A 22,579-nucleotide genomic window follows, 5' to 3' on the forward strand; every position below is an offset into this window, starting at 1 on the left:
ACCTCCCCACTAACATCCTCCAGTATTTCTCCCACTCACTCCAGCACTCAAAAATCCATTCCTCCTTTGTTTCAGTGGAGTTGAGTTCAGACTGAGTTCTGGCCTCTTTCCCTTATTGCAATAGTTTTAAATAGTAGTTTTAAATAAAATTTTCATTGACTGTTTAACTTTGTCCAATGCAATTTTTTGCTTTGACAGGGATCAGTAAGAGCGAGGGAGAAGCTTTTCTATTAATGATACAGGGATAGATTTGACTTCATAAAGGCTAAAGATGTTTTGTCTCATGGGGACTGCAATGATTTCTTTATTCTGCTGACAGGGTCACTTGCATATGCCTTTACTGGGACTTCAGAGCACTGAACACAGGAATGTGAGGTCTTTATGTTCCAATTATGTCAGCAGCAGGAGCACTCACTTTCTGACCTCTGCAAGCTAGCTGTCCTCACAAGCAACTATCTTGTTAACCACCCTGTTTTGATTATTCATAGAATGTCTTTTGCTTAATTTGATTCTCACTTGAGTTGCATTGTCTTCATTACAGTTTTGAAGATGTTTATGGGCATCCTAGGACAAAGCATTATAGAGTCCCCCCTGTCCCAACGAATTAACTGGTGATAGTTAGACGTCTCATATGCCTTGGAGGAAACGGACAGTTCAGTTTGAAGGACAAAACCCTACAGCATTAAGTGAAGGTTCTGTTTGTCAGATGTTCTGTTCATTCTTGGAGAATGGCAGTAAGGAAGTTTCTACAACAATGATTAGTACAGGAACTTGATCTGACATTACATGAGAACCCTCTAAGATGATGTGGCTGACTGCTTAAATAATGCTGAAGCGCTTGGCAGAATATCGTGGCTGGCAAAATGCAGAAAAGGGAAATTGGTGCTAAGGACCACAAGATAATACCAAGAACGGCTGCAGCTCACATGCAGAGACTAGCCCCGGAGCAGAGCACATATCTTGTGAGGCACTGGCTGAGAGATGAAGCCAATGTCTGGGGTTAGGTCCAGGTCCAGATGGGAGACCCCAGGGGGCGGCTGGAAAATGAACTTCTGCATGAGGCTTGTGAAGAAAAGGAAAAGTTCCATCTTGGCCAGCGCCTCGCCAGCACACATCCGGGGACCTGGACAGATGGACATGGAGGAGAGTTATAAGACATATCGGCACAAAAATTTGAAAAACAATCTGGACAAAGAGGAAAACTGTCCACGTGTGATTTCTCCTATTGTAGAATGTGTGAGTCAGTCACTTAACTTCTGAGCATCATGGGCTTTATCTCCCAGCTTAAATACTAGAAATACAAAATAAGTACATATGCCAGCTCAACCTTATGAGTGCTCAAGACAGAGACAAGCAATTAAACAAACATTAACATTTTAGTGTGAAAATGTTATGACAAGTAAAGTCAAGCGTATCATGAGAACATGTAGAAAAGATACCTACTGTGACTTGGTGAGTCAGGGAGGGCTCATGTGGAAGAGGCCATGATGCATTTGAGGGCTGAAAGAAATTTGACTCTGGGCATGAGGTAGGGGTCTTAGACCTAAGGCCAGAAGGATGAGCAGAAACTAGGTCATGCTGAAGCATTTTAAGAAGAGAGACTTGGTTAGTATTATTTTTGAAACATGAATTATTTGGGAAATGTCAAGATATCTGAAAAGTGGAGTAAGTTACAACAGAGGAAGGCAATCTTCTAGGTAGGTTTTTATTAAAACAACAAGGCACTTAATGACTATGTGTGTTGTGAATAGCACATGTATTTTCAGCTTTAATTTAATGAGTTTTGTGGGTTCATTATAGAGCATGGATAGTATATTTGATTGAGTTGGAGTTTTATTAAAAGTTTCTGCTTCCAGTCCTTCAGAAGACCCAACTGATTTCTTCTCTTTTCCGTTTCCAGAGTCTAAATCCTACACCAGCAGCATTGCTTTACTGCCAGTAAAATATTGTAGATAGTACACTTAGATTTCTTTTTTTCTTTGTTTATTTAATTTGGAAGGTAACTCACAAATGTACTGAGTCACAGAAGACTTCAAAGCTCAGAAAAATATTAAAATGTAGATATTTTACAACACAGAGAAGTAGCATTTTGGTTTGTATAGGATTTCAAGGGAACACATCAACTTTACAAATGGGAACATTTTCTCACTATGCTTTATAGCAAGACAGGATATTTTTAAGAGTGAAAGGTATTGAGGTGCGAGATGCCGATATTGACCTTGGCTCTGAGACTATTGCTCTCAAGGGGCTTACAGCCTAGTAGGTGAGTCTGAGAAGAAAATAGGTGATTATGTAGAATGTCACAAGCTATATGATAGGATGTTGAGGGAACTCATGGAAAGAACACCTAATCTAGCTTTCTGGGTCAGATCTTTCCACCCTCTCAGGAAGAAATGCATAACTGAGAGGTGTCATCTAACTGCGTAATAAATAAAACAACTTAGGGTATATTATCTACACTATGTTTAGGCCTTATTCAGTTTCATAGGAGCCTAGCTACCCAACAAGATAAAGCCTATGTCATTTTAGATTACCCTTAAGATTAAATAGGTGAAAACATAGTAAATGATCTGTTTTAAAAATAAATGCTATATGCAAAATTAGTTAGGAGTGATCTTGGAGGCCAATTAAAGACCTTATTTAGATGAAATAAGCCCTCTAGAGAATAAAATCTCAGTGCAGTAATAACCGATAAAGAATGAATTAGGATAAAAAGTGGCTTAAACACAAGTAGACAAAAATGAATATTTGGAGAGTTTTGGCACTCACAGCTGAGGAACAAAATTGATTTTGTAACATTTTTGTCTTATATGACAGTTTTTGATGATTGTATTTTAAGAATATTTCTATTTGTTTATATTAGTATTACTATTGTTAGATTTCCTAAAGCAAACAAAACCAAAAATAAACAAAAAAACCCAGTATATTTAGAGATGTTTAGAATTCCTGAGGTAAGCTAGGCAAAATCCTTTGAGGATCGGGCCACTCTGCAAATATCTGAACTATTTCTGCTCATCTCATAGTCCAGACAAGCGTCCAGGCCCAAGTGTCTGAAAAACCATGGATGGCCTAGACGCATGTTGATCATAAAAAATAAAAGTAATTGTTCATGGAGAAAAGGGATTGTTAAGAAGAACATAATTTCTTCTCCCTAAATATTAACAGCAGTAAGTTCAAGATCTGACAAAGGGATCTGAAAAAAGTTTACGTGTGATAACACATTTGATGCATCTTTTCGCTTGTAAAATGTTTTGGAATTAAATGTAGCTGATGTGCCCTCCAGAAATCATTATTTATCTTTTCATGGCCTTTTTTCCCCCAAAAAATATAAGGCAAGGAATTGTTGCAATAAATTGAGCTCATACTGTAAATTACACGTAAATTATTTTTCATTTCCTTTAACTCTAGTTTTAGAGGCAATATTACATTTTTTAATTTTAAAGTAGGAGTCATTAATACATGTATCTTTTTTTTCTTGTATATCATCCTATGTGTATGTGTGTGTAAATATTTGGGAATGGATTATGCTTTGTATCTCTCTGTATCCCTCAGTTATGAGTAAGTGAAGAAAGTCTATCTTTAGGGTGGCTGTTGTGTACCTATCACTGGGTATCTGGAGTGAATGCTAAGCCATTATTTGTACAAGTAGAAAGGCCAAGATAATATATGGCTTATAGTGCAGTTTCATTAAGACTCTTTCCTAGCAATGGAGAATTCATTTCAGGTTCTTTGGAATCCAGGCAGTTATAGAGTAAGTTCATTTAATTCCTTGGACATTTAAAACTGACTGTAGTGGAAAGATCTTTCCTTTCTCTCTCCCCCTACTCTCCACCCCTTCTCAGAAAAAAAATCTTAAGAGAAACACTGGTATTTACATATATTAAAACAAAGTCAGGTAGAGTGAAGTGGACTTCCTCCCATCATTCTCAAATTCCTGAGGCTCTACCCTAACCTCAGCCAGAAGGAATCTTTAAGGATTACCTAAGAAAATATCTTTCCAATGCTTAATGCCCTACAGCCAATTGAAAGCCAGGGGAAGGACAGAATCCCAGCTCTTTCCACTCTTCCATGTTTCTGAAGTTTATTTCCTTCCACATGGAAAATATAAAACCTTAGCACTGTCCTAAGACAAGCCAAATCTCTCCAGCTTTTTCAAGCCACCGTTCTCAAGTAAGATATCTTACCCACTGAAAAGGGCATGAAAGCTTCTTTCTTGATAAACTTTCCAGTGGAGCTGAGGAAGTGCTCAGGATGAAATGTGTCTGGTTTTTCCCAATGTGTTGGATCTTGAAGTACAGAGGTCAGCAAAGTGATGACCTCAGTGCCCTAGAAATAAAAAATCTTATTAACGGCAGAGATTAAATTCCTTCCTAAAAAAGTGGTTCTTTATGATCTCGATTGGCAATTTTTCAGAAGTAGTGTCTTGTAAAAGGAAATGAAAGTGGGTGGGGAGTGAAGAGGCAGCAGGCAGGGCTTGAGATTTAATGTGGAACATTCATTTACTCAACCATTTTTTTTTTTTCAGTAACTGTTAAAAAACATAAGCCTTGGACTAAGAACTGAAAGCAAATTCTTACTTAGTCATGTATTTGCTTTATGATAACAACCTGTTATTTAATGTTTGATAAATTCCAGTTTCTAAATTTGCATGATGGGAGTTAAATAGTCTTCTTTTGGTGACTATGAGCCTTACATGAAATGGCACATATGACAGAACCTGGTGTAGTTCCTGGCAGGTTTGGGGACTCAGTGAAGTATGCTCTTTTATCTGCAGGAACTATGATCGTGGACAAGCTAAATCTAACAAGCCCATCAAAACAAATTCTCAGAAATAAGCTTCCTCACTTCCACAGCTTGCCACATACTCTGAAACAATTTAGAACCATCAAAGAAAATAATTTTAATTATGATACAGGGAAGTGTATTCTGAAGACTAAAACTAAAATAATAATAAAAACAAAAGCCTGTCTGAAAAGTAAGGACAATATTCATTACTTGACCTTAGAGTGTCACAGCTTTCTCTTTGAGAACAATTTAGAATACTATCATTGAGGTTAGCTGTTTTATCACATGAATCCATATCGTTTTTGAGTCACAAAAAGCAATTAACTGCTTTAAAGTGTTTTGTTTAAAAAGATATTTATTTATTATTTAAATGTTTTGTTTAAATACACACACACACGGAGCTGGGCGTTATACTCAGACATTCTTCTTATTACAACCATGCTAGATTATTTCCATTTCATGAAAGAAAAGACTGGGCTCAGTGAAACTGAGGGACTTGACACCCACCCCATAGCATGGCAGGTCAGTTAGATGCTGTATCACCGCAAAGCTCTTTCTAATACAGTGCCTTATCAACTCACAGGGATGTAGATAACAAGAACTAAAGTCTTGCATTATTGCTTCTTCTTTTTCTTTTCTGGCATTGGTTGTATTTGTTTTTCTATTTCAATTGCTAATCTGATTAATTCAGTCTAATCGTGTGCTTAATGTATGTTAAGAAGAGAAGCTACAGAGATGAAGTTGACCCCCTTGTTTGCAGGTAATCCACAGGACAGGAAGTGATGGTGTGGAGCAGGGGATCTATGTAGCCTGTGGCTCCATGGATTCATACAGAGATGGGCCCAGAAGCAGTGAACAGACAAGTATCAAAGAAAAGATTTAGTACTATGAGCATACCACATGACCTTATGCCAATTCCTGCCTGCAGTTTGGTTTTCGCAAAAATCTGTACATACTTTCTCAGTTTACTAATGGAAATCAGAAGACTGCATCCAGATCTTATAATATCGTGAAGCAGAGGACATAAGCATGTTTCTGTGTGGGGAGGGATGTGAAACAAAAGTACTGCTGACAGGAGGCCTGTGTGCTGAAGGTACAGGGCTCTAAAGGGTGGCAAACTGTCCCTACAGTCCTGTCTGCCTTACACACCAACCTTACTTAAAATCTCTGAACCCCAATTTTCTCAGCTATAACATAAAAAATAATAATACCTTATAAAATTGCACAGAGTAAATATCACCTATTACAAACACACATCAGTTACCTTTCATTGGATGGTAGAGAGGGAGACAGAGAGAGAGAAAAAGGAGAAGGCAAGAAGGGAAGGACAGATAGAGGGAAGAAAGAAAGGCAGGCCAAGATTATCTTTGACAGTTTATCCCGGTGCTTCTATGATTTTAAATATCTGACATCCTTCCCCTCTCCCATCACCTCTCTTCCTTAAACCCTTACCTTTGGAATATAGTAATTTTTAAATATAATATTTGTTGTCGTGGCATGGGGTAAGCTTATGGGCAGGATATTAGCAAATCTCTGTACTTCATGAATCACAGCATCTGTGTATGGCATTTGAGTTCGGTGTGCAATTCGAGGCTGGGCTGACCCCACAACTTTGGTGATCTCATCATAGACCTTTTCTGGATTAAATGGAATTAGAGTGATTAGAGTCTGAGCTGGGGAGGGGTGTTGGAACGTTCTTCCCATTTTGTTTACATGTGAAAGTTAAACCCAAGGGCTCTTTGAATTCAGGCTTATTTTTCCCCTGCACCACTTCCACCCCGAAGGCATCTATTTCTAAGGCTCCTTTTGGGTACTGCATATAGTTATGCCTTCTGACTATATCGGAATGCTTAGAGAGCAAAATTCTTTATCTTATGTCAGAAAACTAAAGGTACACTATTCTCAAGGATATGATTTAAAGGTATACAGTGTGGCCATAGAATTCTACATTGTCCAATCCAAGAGGTTTCTGATTCCTCTCCTTTAGGCAATGTTCTGAATCTTGGGAGACTTACTCTGGACCTCAGGATATCTCATCATGAGCAGAATCCCCCAGCGTAGTGTAGAGGCTGTGGTCTCTGTACCTGCTGCAAACAGATTACTAACAAGTGCCACCAAATTTTCATCACTGAAATAGTCAGTAGATGTACCTTTCTCCTGAAAGGGTAAAATGAATCATTAAAACGATATAGAATATTAAACATGTATCAGTGATGGGCATTTATTTTTCAGAGATGAAATAATTTTATACTGGACAACTGTAACAAGTAACCTATTGTGAATTAAAAAAACAAAGTGTTGCATTCTTCCCTCAATAGAATGGAATTTTTTTATTATGAAATGTGCAGAATTTTAGAATAAAGCACCTCCCAGACACTAATAATGACAAACACTTTTATCAATGAAAAGGCTGTTTGCCATTTAGAAAGACTGGAAATTAGTTTTTAATTGTATGATTAGAATATTCCCAGTAGTATTTCTTTAAAGAATTTTTAATAAACAATCTTTGTCAATTGAAATAACATTTTTCGAGATTGCAAAAAAAAAAAAAAAGAATACTAATTCTAAAAGCTAACATATCTGAGATTTTTATATTATTTTCAGTGAGTTATATGTACAGTGGTGGAAAATATTTGAGAATGTACAATGTAATAAGTAGCATTTTTTGTAGTGTACAAATCTAACATTAATTACTTGAGTCCAGTTATCTTTCTTCTTTGAAAGGATTATTTTTCCTTGAGGTGCTATTAATTAAACCAAATAAACAATAGGCTAAGGTAATCCCTGAAGAAAACACTATTACCTCCTGCTGTCTGACCAAAAAGGCATCAATGAAACTCCTTGGATCATCCTTGTCAAATTTATGACGGCGATCTAGGAAAGTCATCCTTATAAAAGAAAATAATTCATCTCTATTCCTGAATACTGTCTTATGACTTTTTAGGAAGAACCCCAAACCAGGAAACATATTGAAAAGCTAAAAGAATAAAAAACAAACAAAGTAAATTAAATATACATGTGTAATGCTTGCAATATGGAAATAACACTATTATGTCTTGAAAGTATTATAGAAATAGCATCTCATGTAGTCTTGAATTTTACCTCATCAGACTGAGCTAGGCAGTAAAATTTCCTCACTTATTGGAATTAAGTAACAAAATGAATATTGATATGGCTCACAATAAGTTCTATGTACTTAGAGTATTTTATACATTATGTGGTAATAAATCTACTTGGAGGTTATATGAGACATAAAAATATTATTGGCTCTATGGTCAGAACTATAGACATGCGTTATTCTTGCAAAACCTCAGGTAATATTTCAGGTCAAACTACATTAGTTTTGTGTAGCACACTAAATTTACCACTAATGTTTCCTGTAGGATCAGAACAATTATTTTTAAAATTTATGACAGGTTTACTGTTTACAGATCTCAGAGAGCAGCATCACTTAATCTAATATTTCCTGACTTCAGTGTTTGCTAAATTTTGTAGGTTTGTCAGTATATTCATTTTTTGAGAGAGATAGGGGTCTATACATATTTTGTCAGATTCTCAAGAGGATTCATAAACTCCCAAATGACTTAAAAGATTATTCCTAGAATTAGATCTTATAATTGCCTGATCTGGTGTTCCCTAGTGCCTATATTTAACCTGCATTTATAGAGTAAACCTTCATTTATGGAACAAAGACCAAATTATTCCAAAGTAAATTAATATAATTGATTGTCAGTGATGTTGCTGAAAATGGGAACTATTTAAAAGGCCCCTTTTTCCTACATTTTAGAAAACAGCAACCTTATTACTCAAGAATACAAAAAATTGGATTGTAGCATTTTTGTGAATTTACACAGCTCAGGATAAATACTAGGGTTTTATTTAATCTTTATGTTTATTTTGTGCATGATAGTCCTCCTTTGTTAAAATACACTCTCTTAAGTGAATTCTACTGAGTGCTCTTTAGTCACTCATGGCTTAGCCCACGATCATGGCATAATTAGTGGCATAGGTAAAAGGTAGATGGTCAAAATGATAAGAATTTTCAAAAGCCATATGATGAACTATTTATTGATGTGATTCATAATCCCTGCATCATAAGAGATTTGATGGAGTAATTAGCGATAGAATTATCAGATGTTTTAACCAAGCAGGCTTATCATGTCTCTGTACTCACAATATTCCAGAAAATGTACATTTCTGAAATGGAAATTCTCTAATAAATAATTTTTCATGGTCTCTTGAACAATCAAGTGTACCTCAGAAGAACTAAAGTGGATAAGAAAGATACAGTTACCGTAATTGTAGGACTTCCAACAATTTTCACATTCTCACCAATCAAGGTTAAGAGTCTCAGGAATTGGGTGCTTTGGTAATTGAACCGTTTTCCAAGCAACACTGACACAATGATGTTAGCAACAGAAGTATTCATTATTGTTTTGATCTCAAAGGGCTTTCCTACAAGAGAATTCGTTAATCAGATTAAGAATGTTCATATACGCAGTATTAAACCACTTCCAGAAAGAATAGGACAGAGTGTCAAGTAAAGGATTCATAGAAAGTGATAACTGATGACAGTGCCTCCCAAGGAGAGGTAAGACTAGAATGGGCCCTGAACATTACCCAGAATTTGGTTAAAAGATTGCCACAGGGAAAACTAAAAGTATAAATAAAAGAAAATCGGCATTTGTCTCAGTTAAAGAAATTAAAATGTGACAGATGAGGGACATTTCATTGTGTGTATGTGTGTGGGGGGGGAGGGTTAATGTATAATATCTGGGAAAATATCATTTCAACCTACTAGGCTGCCTTCAAGTTTAAGAGTTTAAAATATGACATCTTGATAATGAAAATGATTCTACTTTAAAGTACTTCATTTAGAACAATTCCTTGGATTAGTCCCTTCTGCTACTGGGTTCTGTTTTCCTCAGCATTGTTTAAAATTATATAAATTATTAAACATATATCAGTGGATGGGCATTTATAAGAGAAGAACATTACTAAGATTCACTTTTAACATCAGCACTTCCCTTAAATGTGGAGACTGAAAGCCTAGGGAAATTCTTGTAGAGAAGGTTTTCTTCAAGTACAAATGGAAAGGCATGTGGGATGCTGTGTACACAAAGCCTTGAGAAATTAACGTTTGTTAGGAACTTAGCAGTGGAAAAAGAATGGTAATTTTTCTATAGGTATACTTCCAAGAGCCTCTCTCTTTCTAAGTGTACAGGTACTGCTGACTGAGCGTGTGGGTCACTGAGACTTCTGTTTCTCCTCTGCACTCATCTCGGGGTTGTCTACCTTTGAACATTTCTCTTTATATTAATTCTGCACCAGTGAATATAATATTCAAATGAACTCATTTTTAATAAGGAATGAGCTCAGTTTATTGAGGAGATGAGAAAACTCTTTATATAAAATGAATTTTTGGATTATTCATTCCACATATCGATAAAAATAATATTGAATTAACTATATGTTATGTAAAAGGATCAGAAACATACTTATTACTGAGGAATTGTTCCAGGTTAAAGGAGGCAAAAGAGACAAGACAACTGAATGAAATGTGTGATCTAAAATTCTTTTTTTCTCTTTTAGACATTAATAGGACAATGGCAAGATCTGAATAAATCCTGCAGATTAGATAGTATTATCATGTATGTCAATTTCCTGATTTTTTAAATCAAGAATACTTTTTTTACATAAGAGAATGTTTTTGATTGTTTTAAAGAAACACATTGAAATATTTAAAGGGGCAGCATGTCTGCAAAGTACTCTCGAACAGTTCTGAAAGGGAGAGAAAGAAAGAGAAAGCAAATGTTTTTAAAATGTTGACATTTGGGGAATCTTGGAGAGGAATAGAAAGAGATTGGGAAGTATTAACATTGTCTTGGAATTTTTCTACAAATCCGAAATTATTTCAAAAGAAATAATTCAAAGTATACCGTTTGTTGACTTCTTTGTCATGAAAAACAAGATGTTTTATTCGTTCTATGCTACGTACCTCTGTAAGACTCAAAGTTCTGTATGAGATGCTGGCATTCCTCTATAATCGTGTCTTCTATCTTTCGCTTGCCCATCCCAAAGTTCCGTAAGGTGGTCAAACTAAATCTTCTCATAGTTTTCCAAATTTTGCCATGAGAAAAGACAATTCCTTATGGGAAAATTTTTTGAATTATTTCTTTGAAGCTTTTAAAATTAAATTTGGAAGCACAAATAAACATTAAGAAAAGGTTTAATTCTCTCTGTTGAAAGCGAGGGAAAAGACATCTCTTTCTCTTAGAGCATTTACTTTAGAAAACTTTGTAAGAAATACGCTCTCATCTCTTTGATCTTTCAACAGCTTTATGACCTACAAATGTCTTTCTTAAGGACCCGGGAGCCATCTCTTTGGAATGTAAATGTTAAGGGAGAGAGTGCCTGCCCCTATTTCTCATCTTCTGTGTCTGGGTGGGAGCTTAACTTCAGTGGATGCCTCATTCCAAGGTGCAAAACTACCTCCTGTCATAAAGATGAGAAGTTTATTTTTCATTGTATAAAGCCAATTAACACAGAGGGTCACCCCAATTACCAGGTGAATCTAGCACAAACTGTGTGACAAGTGGTACTGTCAAGTCTTCTTACTTGAGGACCTGTTATTTTTCTTGAGAACATTTTTTGTAATGGGTTGTATTTGCTTGATTATAAAAAAGGGAGAAATTTATTCCCATCTTTGTAGTCTCCTAGAGGATGCACATCACAATCTCATTTAACGCCTATTCAATAATAAAATTGTTTTCTTCCTCTATTATCTTTGTGGAGAGGAAGATTTCTGGGTTGGGAGAAGGCTGTGTTTTTAATTATATTTCTCTAACAAATTCACTACTGTATGCAATTCTTGTCTACTATACACTTACATCATGCTAGGTGTTGTTAAGTAATTGCTGAACAATAGAAAGCAAAGTTTCTTAGGGAAAATTGTAGATGTGTAGACACAAGTCTACCCAAGTAAAAAGTTAGAAGTAAATAATTACCAAGGGGTGTGATCAAGCTTTCACATTAAGGCTATATATACTAATTTCTAGGGACACATATTATTGTAGCATATAGTAGGTGCTCAATAAATTGTTACTGAATGAACAGATATGTGAATTTATGCATGGCTAAAGGAAATAATAATAATCAGATGAGAGAAGTTTCTCAGAAGAGTTGGAGCATGTGCTAACTTTTAGAAAAATAAAGAGAAGTTTCCCACATCTTTCCATGGTGGAATTTGTGGTGATATTTGTGGCATTATTTCTTATGTTTCAGTTCCTAACCCCAACCCTTTCCACATCTGCATTTTCCTTCTTTTTCTATAGAGGTGCAAGAGACAGGGAAGAAATTTCTGAGTTTGACCAGAAATACTAAATTAGAATAGACTAAGGCAACTACATGTTAGAAGTTGGGTAGTATCAGCCTTGCTAGTCTCAACACAGAACCCCAAAGAAAGGAATAAATATCTCAGAGCCATTTTGCCACCTCTTGTCAGGTTAAACCTTGCTTTGAAAGGATACTGATCATATCCAATTCTTATATTAATTTAATACTATTCTTTCCATGGATCTTGTACTACATAAAATTCTTTTATAACGAATACATGACTCTTCAAACTATCTCACCTTTACATTCAAAAATTTACATATTAGAATATAAAGAGTCCACAGAAGTCCCTCTACATTTCAGAGAATAGTGATAATGCAACAGTCATGTAATTGTGAAGAACATGAAATTAGCAGCATGAGAAATTGAACTTTTAAAAAATACTGGGCCTAAAATTCTACATGTATTTAAGTGGTACAGCAAAATAATTTATTAAAATGAAGTAGTAAATACTCCAAAATGATCTAACAGTAACAAAAATATTAAAAATTTATTTTGTTAATTCAAGATTGATCTAAAGAATGCTTATACCCATTTGAATGGTTTTGTATCACTAGACTCAGGTGATTCAGAACTGTAGTCATTTTCATCTTTAAGCAATATTTTCTATGGCCAGTAAAGTCACTTAAAAAAAAAAAAAAAAGACCAATTGCTTCTTAAAATGAATGATTTGCTTGAGGAAAAAAATATTAGATTTGATATTGATAAAAACTAAAACAATTTTGTGTATAATCATAAAATCAGTCAGCGTATTTGAGATATTGTGGAAAAGAGCAGAAGTACCAGGAGGTAAGAGCCAAGAAAATGTCCCAAATATCCAGAAGAAATAAAAGAAGATAAATCCTAGAAACTCCAGGTCAGGGATCTTGAATGACCTGTTGTTCCTCACTGCTGTTATCATGAGATGTAAATGGAAATTTCAAGAAAAATACATGTTCTAAGGTCTGAACTAGTAAATAAAATGTGGGTTAAATAAAATTAAACAGGCGCTTAGTGTTTTTCTCAGAGGCTTTGATCTGCTAATGGACCCATGAGTCTAAGTAGCATTTCTCAAAATCACTTCACTCATACTGCTTTTCTTCATGGAACATCTACAATGTCTCATGATTTCATGGAACAATTTTGTGAGGGCGATAGTACGAAAAATGATTTTAAAAGGTTTTGAAGCATTAAAATGGCTTAGTGATATTTACTAAGAGCCAATATTAGTTTATTAAAACTAATTAATATCAAAGCGAAATCATTCCCATTTTAACAAATTATTAAATTAGTGTAAAAGAGCTAAACAGTTAGTGTTAAAGTTACTCTAATAATTTAAAGAGTTATTAGATTAGTAGAATGCCATAAAAATAGAGTATCTGAATTTCACTAAGGCATTTAGCAAGGGTGCATATGAGCAAGATACAACTTTATCCAGGTGAAAGTATAGTTCGGTATGTTTATATCACTGAGTGTATTGTTTAATGAATCTATGCCAGCCATGAGATTGACCTCTTTAAACTGGCGACTTCTTTTCTTTTTCATTTGAATTTCTCTGGCATTTTTCTTTTCACTTAGTTGCTGGCTAATAATTGTCTGTTTAATAGAAATGATTAATGTGCACAATAGAAATAAAGCCAGAAATCATAAATTTTCCCCTAAGTAAATCCTATTTATGTACTATACATCGATGAAGAAAAAACTTTATTGTGAAAGGAAACATGCAAGCAAATATAGTGCAATTGATTTAATAATTTTAACCACAGCATATAAATTTAGAGTTTATTACCTTTTCCTTCAAAAAGTCTTTCAAATATAGGCACCTGAGATCGTTCTCCAAATTGATCACCATAATTAACCAGGGCATCTTTCACTGTTTCGTATCCAGAGAGCACCACCACCTTCTTTGGCCCCATTTGGATGCTGTAAATGGAGCCATATTTCTGGGAGAGCTTAGGTACATAAGAAAAAGAGAAGCAACTAAAACACTGTGCTTTGATAAAGAGTGAACGGGATCTTGATCTTTGGTAATTTAATTTGAACAAACTAGCCAGTTTTATGATCCTATAAAATGAGAATACTGGACTAGTTCACTAAGGATACTCCTGTGGTTGCTACACATGTTTAAGTCATAATTATGATTATCAGTTGATTACCTTCATGCTCCATTTTGTTTGAGATTTCACAGTAACAGTGCTTGAACATCATGGAACTGACCCATAGTTTCTCCTTTTTTTTTGTTCGAAAATCTTAACGCCCTCCCAGGACTCTAGGGAGACAAAAAACTTCCTGACTACCACGCTGATCATCTGATCACCTTACTCATGCCCTTTCTTTTGTGGGGTGCTAGGACCATAGCAGACCCAACTTAGCTCATCATTATTGTGTGACACTTCTTACTGCAAAAAACATTTCATTCTTTTTTTTTTTGCTAATTAAAAAAATAACAAGAGCCCACATTTACTGCCCCCAACTATATCCCTAGCATCATTATGTCCTCCAAAGAACATTACAAAAAAGTGAAGTAGATATTATCTCTATTGTATAGGCAGTCAGTGGCAAACATCGGCAAGGGATACACATTCAAGTTCACTGGCTACAGAATTCAAGTAGAGAGTGAGATGACTTCTAATGATCTTTTAAAAAACTTTATTTATATAACCCAGAAATCCCTCTTCTGGGTATCTATTTTCCTAAAATTTGAACATGTTTATTTCTAGAGAACACCTTGATGTTCACTGTAGCATTATTCACAGAGGCCAAGACATGGAAACAATCAAAGTGCCCTGTGATAGATGATTGGATAAAGAAGATATGGTAAATATATACAATGGAATATAAGCCATAAGAAAAGGTGAAATACTGCCATTTGTGACAACATGGATGGATTTCGAGATAATCATGCTAAACAAAATAAGTCAGACAAAGTGTTGAGAACCATATGATTTCACTCATATGTAAGATATAAAACTGAAAGTAACAAATGAACAAGACAAACTCGTAGAGACAGACAACAGTTTAGTGGTTACCAGAGGGAAAGTGGGGAGAAGAGAAAGCAGATAAGGGTGAAGGAGGTCAAATACATAGTGACAGAAGAAAATTTGACTTTGGATGGTGAACACATAATGCAACATATAGATGATATTATTATTGAATTGTATACTTGAAACATATAATTTTATTAACCAATGTTACCCAATAAATTTAATTAAAACATTTTTAGAAAATAACATTAGGATTACAACAGGAATCTCAAAGGGACTCCCTAATTTAGGAAGATAATATAATTACGATTACTATTTCATGGAAGTGAAAATTAAAATAGGAATTTAAGGCTGCAAAGACAGTTTCTTAGATGAGAACTACTCTATAATATTGCATGTTTCAGGCAAAGAGCAAAAATCAGAGAGGTAAATTAAAAAAATATATATATGTTAGAGGCTATGGAGAAGTGGGGAAAAGACATTTCTTAAATGAAATTAGTACAACAATAGTACAGAGGTAGAAATGAGAAAACAATGAAAGACTAAATAGTAAAATAATTAAGCTGGTTGATATGTAAGCAAAAGATAGGGATGGCGAGGAAACAAACAAATGCTGTTGGGGAATATGGAATTAGATAAAGGACTTTACTGAAAAGTCTTGTTCTTCTGAGGAATTAACCTGTCATGTGACCTCTGCCTGTAGGAGAAGGAGCCATAGAGTAATATCAGAAGACCAGAAAACTCAAGTCCTGGTTTTTTAGTTACAAATAAGTCAATCACTTTGAGTCACATTTATCTGTAAAATTGAGATAAAAAATATCATCCTTGTTTTTCTACCAGGGTAATTGTAAGGAGTAAGTGAAATTCTTGTAGCCCTTTATAAAATAAAAAGTACAATATAATTGTAAAATGTTATTATGTTGCCCACTGAGAGTAAGTAATGATCTTCAATTCAGTATATCTCCCTTTAAGATTTTCAAACAAAAGTTATAGAATATAACAGAACTTAATTTCTACTATCTGCCCTTTGTAACTTAAAAATGGAAATTTATACCCAAATGCCAACTATGTGAGCTCTTTTCCTTCTTTCCTTCTTTTCTTCTTTCCCGTTTTTTTTAAAAAAATTATTTTACCCCATGATCAAGAACTATAAAATCTTTGAAGGAGAAATTAGAGAAAATTAGTCTTGTAAAGGTTCATAACAAGCCACCTCAAGATGTGCCTCTGTAGAATGCATACTATTTCGAGCTGAAGGCAACCAGGACTCTGTGGAGGCTCAATAGAAACTTCTGCCCTTCTTAACTACCTAGAAGAATTTAAATTAAGGGCCTTGTCCTTAACAGGAGATTATGAGAGAGATAACTTTCTTTTGACCTATCTATAGGTCAAGACAAACTTCTAATTACTGAATATCTTCTCTTATCATTCTCAATGACCTTCCTCTCTTCTGAAGCCTCAAGGCGATCCTCAACTCAGAATATCACATATACCTAAATTTTTCCTTTCTATCTTTGAATCTCTCATGTTTGTAGGTTCTCTGACTGTCATGTATGTGAAGTTTCCACACATATGTGTATATAATTAAATTTGGTCATTTTATCTTGCTTGTCTATTTTATGTCTATTTAATTATTAGAACAGCCAAAAGAACCTGAGGGTAGAGGAAAGTTTCTTCTTCCCCTACTGTTTACTACTTGGACTAATCCTGTAATTTTACAGATTAGGAAACAGAGATTAAATTCTTATGTCATTTACACAGTTAATTAATGGCAGGTCCAGAACTGAATTTGGGGTGTTGATTTCTGGGGCCATGCTCTTGCTTGTACCTCTGTACACACTGTTTTGAGTAGTTAACTAAAAGTCTCTAGAATAAGATTATTATCAAAATTCAGTTCCTTCGTAATAGAGTATATATGAAATACATAGATCAAAATGGTTGAGATAAAGAATACTAGTCATAAATATTTCAGGATAAAAATACCACCTTATAATGGAAATATTTTTACTAGCATTTTTATATATGCAAATTTAAAAGAAACTAAAGGTTAAATTTAAAGCAGCTCTATTAATTTTAAATCTTATCTAATAACCTCATTATACATCTATGAACCAGTTGTAAATATATTCATGCTAATAAACCCACAAGGGTAGAAATGATTTAGGAAATTATAAATATATATGAAATGAACACTGATTTATTTTTTTTTACCTCCAGCATGGTTTGATATGGCCTCTTCAGATTCAGGATGTGCAGATTTCCAATAATTGGCAAAGGTCTGGGTCCTGGAGGAAAATGTTGCTTAGAAGCTTTAGTCATGAAGATTTTAATATTTAAAAGAAAAATAAGAATCAGGCTCAGAACTAGAAGTATGATGGAAGAATCAAAGCCACTCATTATCTTTAAGTGGAAGTAATTATTAAAACAATAGAAATCTTTGTGATTACAACCAAACAGAATCAGCAGCTTCCAGTGCAAATCAAAAATGTGAATCGGTTGCTCCTGATACTTGTTCTAACCTATAGGCAACCATCTATTTTATAATTAAAATGAATCAAGCCCTACACTGTGTGTGTGTGCCTTATTTGAACTCCTTTGCCCTTGCTCCTTTTTCACTTCTCAGTTCAAACCTATCCAATAGAGTCTGGAGGGATTTTCTTTTCATGTAAAGCAGGGATTAGTCTTAAAATTTCAGAGAAATACAACATGTTTAATCCTCAGTGTGAAATCTATACTTTTATAATACAATTAATTGTACTATTTGCTAAGATGCACCATAATTTGTTGAATGACAGTGTTATACCAGGAATTTCAAGGTTCTTATATAATGGTGAGCTCATACCCTTTCACTCTCCAAAAAAAGTCTTATAAGAATCTCAGCGCCATGGAGAGCACTGATTTTTTAACCTAATGAATGCTATGTGCGGATCCCAGCAAGATATTCAAACTCTTTGAGTCTTAGTTTCTTTATTTTAAACTGAGGAAAATAATAATACATAAATTGTTGAATTATTGTGATGGATTAAGAATTAACAGATATACATACAGCTAGTGATATCTACTTGAAATTTAACACCTGGCATTCCTAATTTTTCTCACTCTTTCATTCACTAACAAGTAATTTCATTTGTTTATATTTGTATTCCCTTCCATAAGAGTTAATTTAAAAAATATTTTCTGTCACCATTTTTTTTACCTTTTTGTGCTATTGACTTTTTATCGTGCATTTGAGAGATAGCTCATTCTAGTTGACTTACTCAAGAAAGAAACTTATCTTTCCATTTTGTGTTTGAATGACTATACATAAAGAACTAGATTAATAGATTAAACTATCCTTAATATATCACCTTCTTGATAATAGAATAGCAAATAACAATATTTCCTCAAGGTTTTACTAGTTGCCATTGTATTATGTGTTTTTTAGTTTATCATTTGTTTCCTCCAAGGAATTTAAAATTCTTGAAAGCAAGCACTTTTTTTTTTTTAAACCTACTGTGAAATCTTTAATATCTAGAACAGTGCCTGGCACTTAATCAATTTAAATTAGTGAATAAATGAAGGAATAAATGAATGATTGAAGTCTTTTGAATATTTTGTTTTCTAGAGAGTCATTCCTAGTAACAGAATTTGGGAGAACCAAGTGACTATATGTACGAAATTCTGTCATTTGATAGGTAAGGAAATTAAGACCCAGAGAGTTCATATTTAGTAAGGATCATATAGCTTTTTCTAATAGAGCTGCAATTAGGACTTAAGTCTGCTCCTGTTACAATGCTGCTTAAGCTGTATGGCTTAATGCCACGATAATAAATATTTTGTACACAGCTATTTGACTCCTCTGCTTGGCATGGCTTTGGACTGCCAGATTCTAGATAACCCTGTTTGGCAGGCTCTAATGAAAACATTCTTGAGTCGAGTGTTGAACATTTGAATAGTCTAAAAGAGGCAGCTGCAGGCACAAAACAAAGGGCAGTATTTTTTCGCCTGAAAAATGAATGTTAGTTTCAGAGCCATCTGTTCAACGACATCCTTACTTAACAGTGTTACCATTAAATAGGGTCATTTTCTAAAACAAGGTTTGGGGGGAGAGACAAAGAGAGTTCAATCAAACCAAATGGAGATGTTATCAGAAGTTAAAATGACTTGATTCTTTCCAAATGCACTACATATAATAGGCACTACAATATGAAATAATAGATCCTAGTGATGCTGTTATTATTCCAATATTACAAATGTAGAAACTGAGGCTTTAAAGTCTGCCAAGATCACATAGTTGGTAAGTGAGAGAACTCAAGTTTCCCTGATTTCAAAGCTCTTAATATCTATGACATATTGCCACTTCCCAATATTGGGAATTTACATACACACACATCTGGCTCTGATGAATATAGCACCTGGAAATTTGATGATAGCTAACTAACAATCAAAAAATGCAGTCAGAAATGTTTTTTGATTGCTCTGCTTCTGAGCCGGTAAAGAAAAATGCTGAATATACTTACCTTTATTTTGGGGGATCTGAGTTAAGAAAGCTGGGTTTTTGTTTTTGTTTTTGTTTGTTTTTGTATACTTCTATTAATTATTGAGAGAGGGGTAATGAAATTTCTGACCCTAATTGTGGATTTACCTATACCTCTTTGTAGTTCTATCCATTTTTGCTTCATGTAGTTTGAAGATTTGTTATTAGGGTCATAAATATTTAAAATTGCTATGTTCTCTTAATTAACCATTTTATTATTATGCGATTACTTGTTTATTTCTCCTCATAGTCTTAATAGTAAATTTATTTTGTCCAATATTAATATAACTTTCCCAGCTTTTTTTTTATGACTGCTGTTAGTATGGTATATCTTTTCCTCATCCTTTCACTTTAAGCCTATTTTTTTCTTTGTATTTAAAGAATATTCTTCGAAGGCAGCATGTAATTGGGTCTTGTATTATTTATTTAATCTGACAATCTGGTTTTTTTTTTTTAATTTGAGTGCTTAGACCATTTATATTTGATGTTATATGGTTATTTTTTTTTCCATTCACCTCATCTATTCTTTGCTCTCTTTTTCTTGTTTTTCTGTCTTGTTTTGGATTTAGTATCATTTTTGTTTGTTTTTGTATTTTTAGAAATTGATTTTATCTTTTTTGCTGGCTTATTAGCTATAACTTTTTTTTGTTATTTTAACAGTTGCTTTAGAGTTTTAGTATACACCTTTAAGTTATCACAGTTTATCTTCTAATGACATATCACTTATTTAGAGTATAAAAACATCTAATAGTATACTTCCATTTCTTTCTTCTGGGCCTTTATGCTATTTTTCTCATATATCTTACTTTATATATGTTATAAACCCTAGAGCACTTTTATTTTTGTTTTAAGTCAATTATCTTTTAAAGAATTTAAATATTAACAAATTTTAAAAAATTATATACTTACCCAAGTAGTTACCATTCCCAGTGCTCTTCATTCCTTTCTGTATTATATTTCCATCTGGTATAATTTTTTTTTCCTGCCTGAAAGACTCTTTCAACATTTCTCATGGTGAGGTCTTCTGGTGACAAATTCTTTCATGTTTTATGTCTGCAAATGTCTTTATTTTTCTTCTAGGTTTGAAAGATTTTCACTGGGTATAAAATTCTAGATGGGCAATTTTTAATTTCAGTACTTTAAAGATGTTGCTTTGTTGTCTTCTTGACTGCATTGTTTCTGATGAGAAATCTGTTGTCATCCTTTGTTCCTTTGTATGTAAGGCATATTACCGCTTTCAAGTTTTTCTTTCTCACCTGTTCTGAGCAATTTGATTATCATATGCCTTGGTATAGTTTTCTGCATGTCCTTAGGGTTAATTGAATTTCTCGGCACTGTGGTTTTATAATTTTTATCAATTTTGTAAAACTTTTGGCCATTTTTTTCTTAAATATATATATTTTGTGCCTTCCTTACTTAGGGGACTCAAATGACATGACTTCCTTTAATTCTTTTGAGTAGTTCTTTCCCTGGCCCCAGGTAGTTTTTTCCTACACATACACTAATTCGTACTCTGCTTAATATTCCAGGAATCCTATGTAGATCACAAGGATTCTCTTTCTATGTAGCTCCCTCTGGCACTCTGTTTTGCTCACTCGAGTTATATTGCCTCTTTGGACTTTCAGCAATACATTCTCAACTCAGGAGTCTTCTGGCCTTCACCTGTGTTTCCCCTTCCTGCACCACACCTGGGAACTCTCTTAAGGTATTAAGTTGGAGCTACAGTAGATCCGATCTCATTTGTTTTGCATCTTTCAGATATAACTGTGATTTGTTGCCTGATGTCGAATGTCTTGTCATATATATATTTTTTCCCCATTTTTGTTATTGTTTGATTGGTTCAGGTGGGGGGGGCGGGGGGGAATTTTGGTCCCTGTTAATACATCTTAGGCAGAAGTGGAAGTTAGAAGATCTCTAAAATACATTATTAAGTAAAAATATAAATAATAGGCAAAGAGTATAAATAGTATGATTTCAATTGCACAAAGGAAAATAAATGTATCTGTTTATGTATAAACTTTTTAAAGAGTCTAATTAACTTGTTAATAGTAGCAACATCTATTAAGAAGAGTCGGGTATCTGGGAGGCGGTTAAGAAAAGGGAAGCTATCACTTATTTTTTAGAAAGACATTTGGTACTATTAGATTTTTTTGCTATATATCTGTCATATATGTATATTATTTTTATAATTTAGAAAAAGTTAGAAATTTTAGAAATCTGTTGCAGAGTTAAGGAAGCCGGGGTGAAAACAATTTAGTATTTTTCTTATTTCAGAATAAATTAGGACTGTGCATGTGTGTGTGGGAGTGATGTAGCAGGTTGGGATGGAGTATTAATTCTGGAGAAATACTGCATTTGCTACCATGCTTGCAAGTTGCTGGAGCATGGAGGGTCATCTTTTAAAGAACATAATTTTAATAGGATGAAGTATATTTGTTTATTGTTATTATTACTGTGAGTTTATTATGCACCTGCCCTATTATAAGCACTTAAGTGTATATGTAGAATAAACAATAAGCCTATGAGAATATTTCTATCACCATCTTTGATGATAAAATTGAGATAAAAATAAACTGTCTAAGCTTATATAACAAGAAAGAGAAAGAGTTGAAATCTAAACCTAGGTAGCCTCGCTCCAGAATCCATACTTTAATCACAACACGTCATTCCTCTCATACTTGTTTAAACATCCTTCTCAGCATTTAAAACTATGCCATAATAATATTATGCAATTCTGATTACAGAAAAAGCCTCTTTGTCTATCTGTTATTCATTGTCCTTAGCATTGTGATTTTGCAACCTTGAGGTATTTACAGGCTTAGATTTTGGTTCACTTCCATAGGCCTCCATGGCATGGGAACCACCTTGATCTAATGGCCTCCTTGTTTAATTAATTTAATAAACTTCATGTTATTTTTCTTGC

General features: G+C 34.1%; 2 protein-coding genes across 3 annotated transcripts in view; one reads left to right on the forward strand and one right to left on the reverse strand.

Annotated features, from left to right (window-relative positions):
• The window catches only part of CUNH6orf141 (chromosome unknown C6orf141 homolog), a 58,098-nt gene that overhangs the window by 8,927 nt on the left and 26,592 nt on the right, over positions 1-22,579 (forward strand). The gene's annotated exons all lie outside the window — the stretch shown is intronic.
• LOC105288580 (cytochrome P450 2K6-like) lies at positions 713-17,537 on the reverse strand. The gene is made up of 9 exons (XM_011354843.2): positions 17,352-17,537; positions 13,949-14,111; positions 10,784-10,933; positions 9,080-9,240; positions 7,589-7,762; positions 6,801-6,942; positions 6,238-6,422; positions 4,185-4,326; positions 713-1,123 (listed from the first exon to the last, which is right to left on the reverse strand). The coding sequence occupies exons 1-9, from the start codon at positions 17,535-17,537 to the stop codon at positions 936-938; spliced, it is 1,491 nt and encodes a 496-aa protein (XP_011353145.2). The 3' UTR covers positions 713-935.

The sequence above is a fragment of the Pteropus vampyrus genome, unplaced genomic scaffold (assembly GCF_000151845.1).
Source record: "Pteropus vampyrus isolate Shadow unplaced genomic scaffold, Pvam_2.0 Scaffold18, whole genome shotgun sequence".
NCBI classification, from domain to species: Eukaryota; Metazoa; Chordata; class Mammalia; order Chiroptera; family Pteropodidae; genus Pteropus; species Pteropus vampyrus.

What these genes read in the sequence shown, in the direction of transcription:
- LOC105288580 (XM_011354843.2), bottom strand. Translation starts at nt 17,537, where the DNA reads ATGAGTGGCTTTGATTCTTCCATCATACTTCTAGTTCTGAGCCTGATT. An exon ending in AAGACTTTTTGAAGGAAAAG is followed by an intron (nt 10,934 to 13,948) that starts GTAATAAACTCT and finishes TTTTCCCATAAG; the next exon opens with GAATTGTCTTTTCTCATGGC. An exon ending in TTTCATGCCCTTTTCAGTGG is followed by an intron (nt 1,124 to 4,184) that starts GTAAGATATCTT and finishes CCATCTGTCCAG; the next exon opens with GTCCCCGGATGTGTGCTGGC.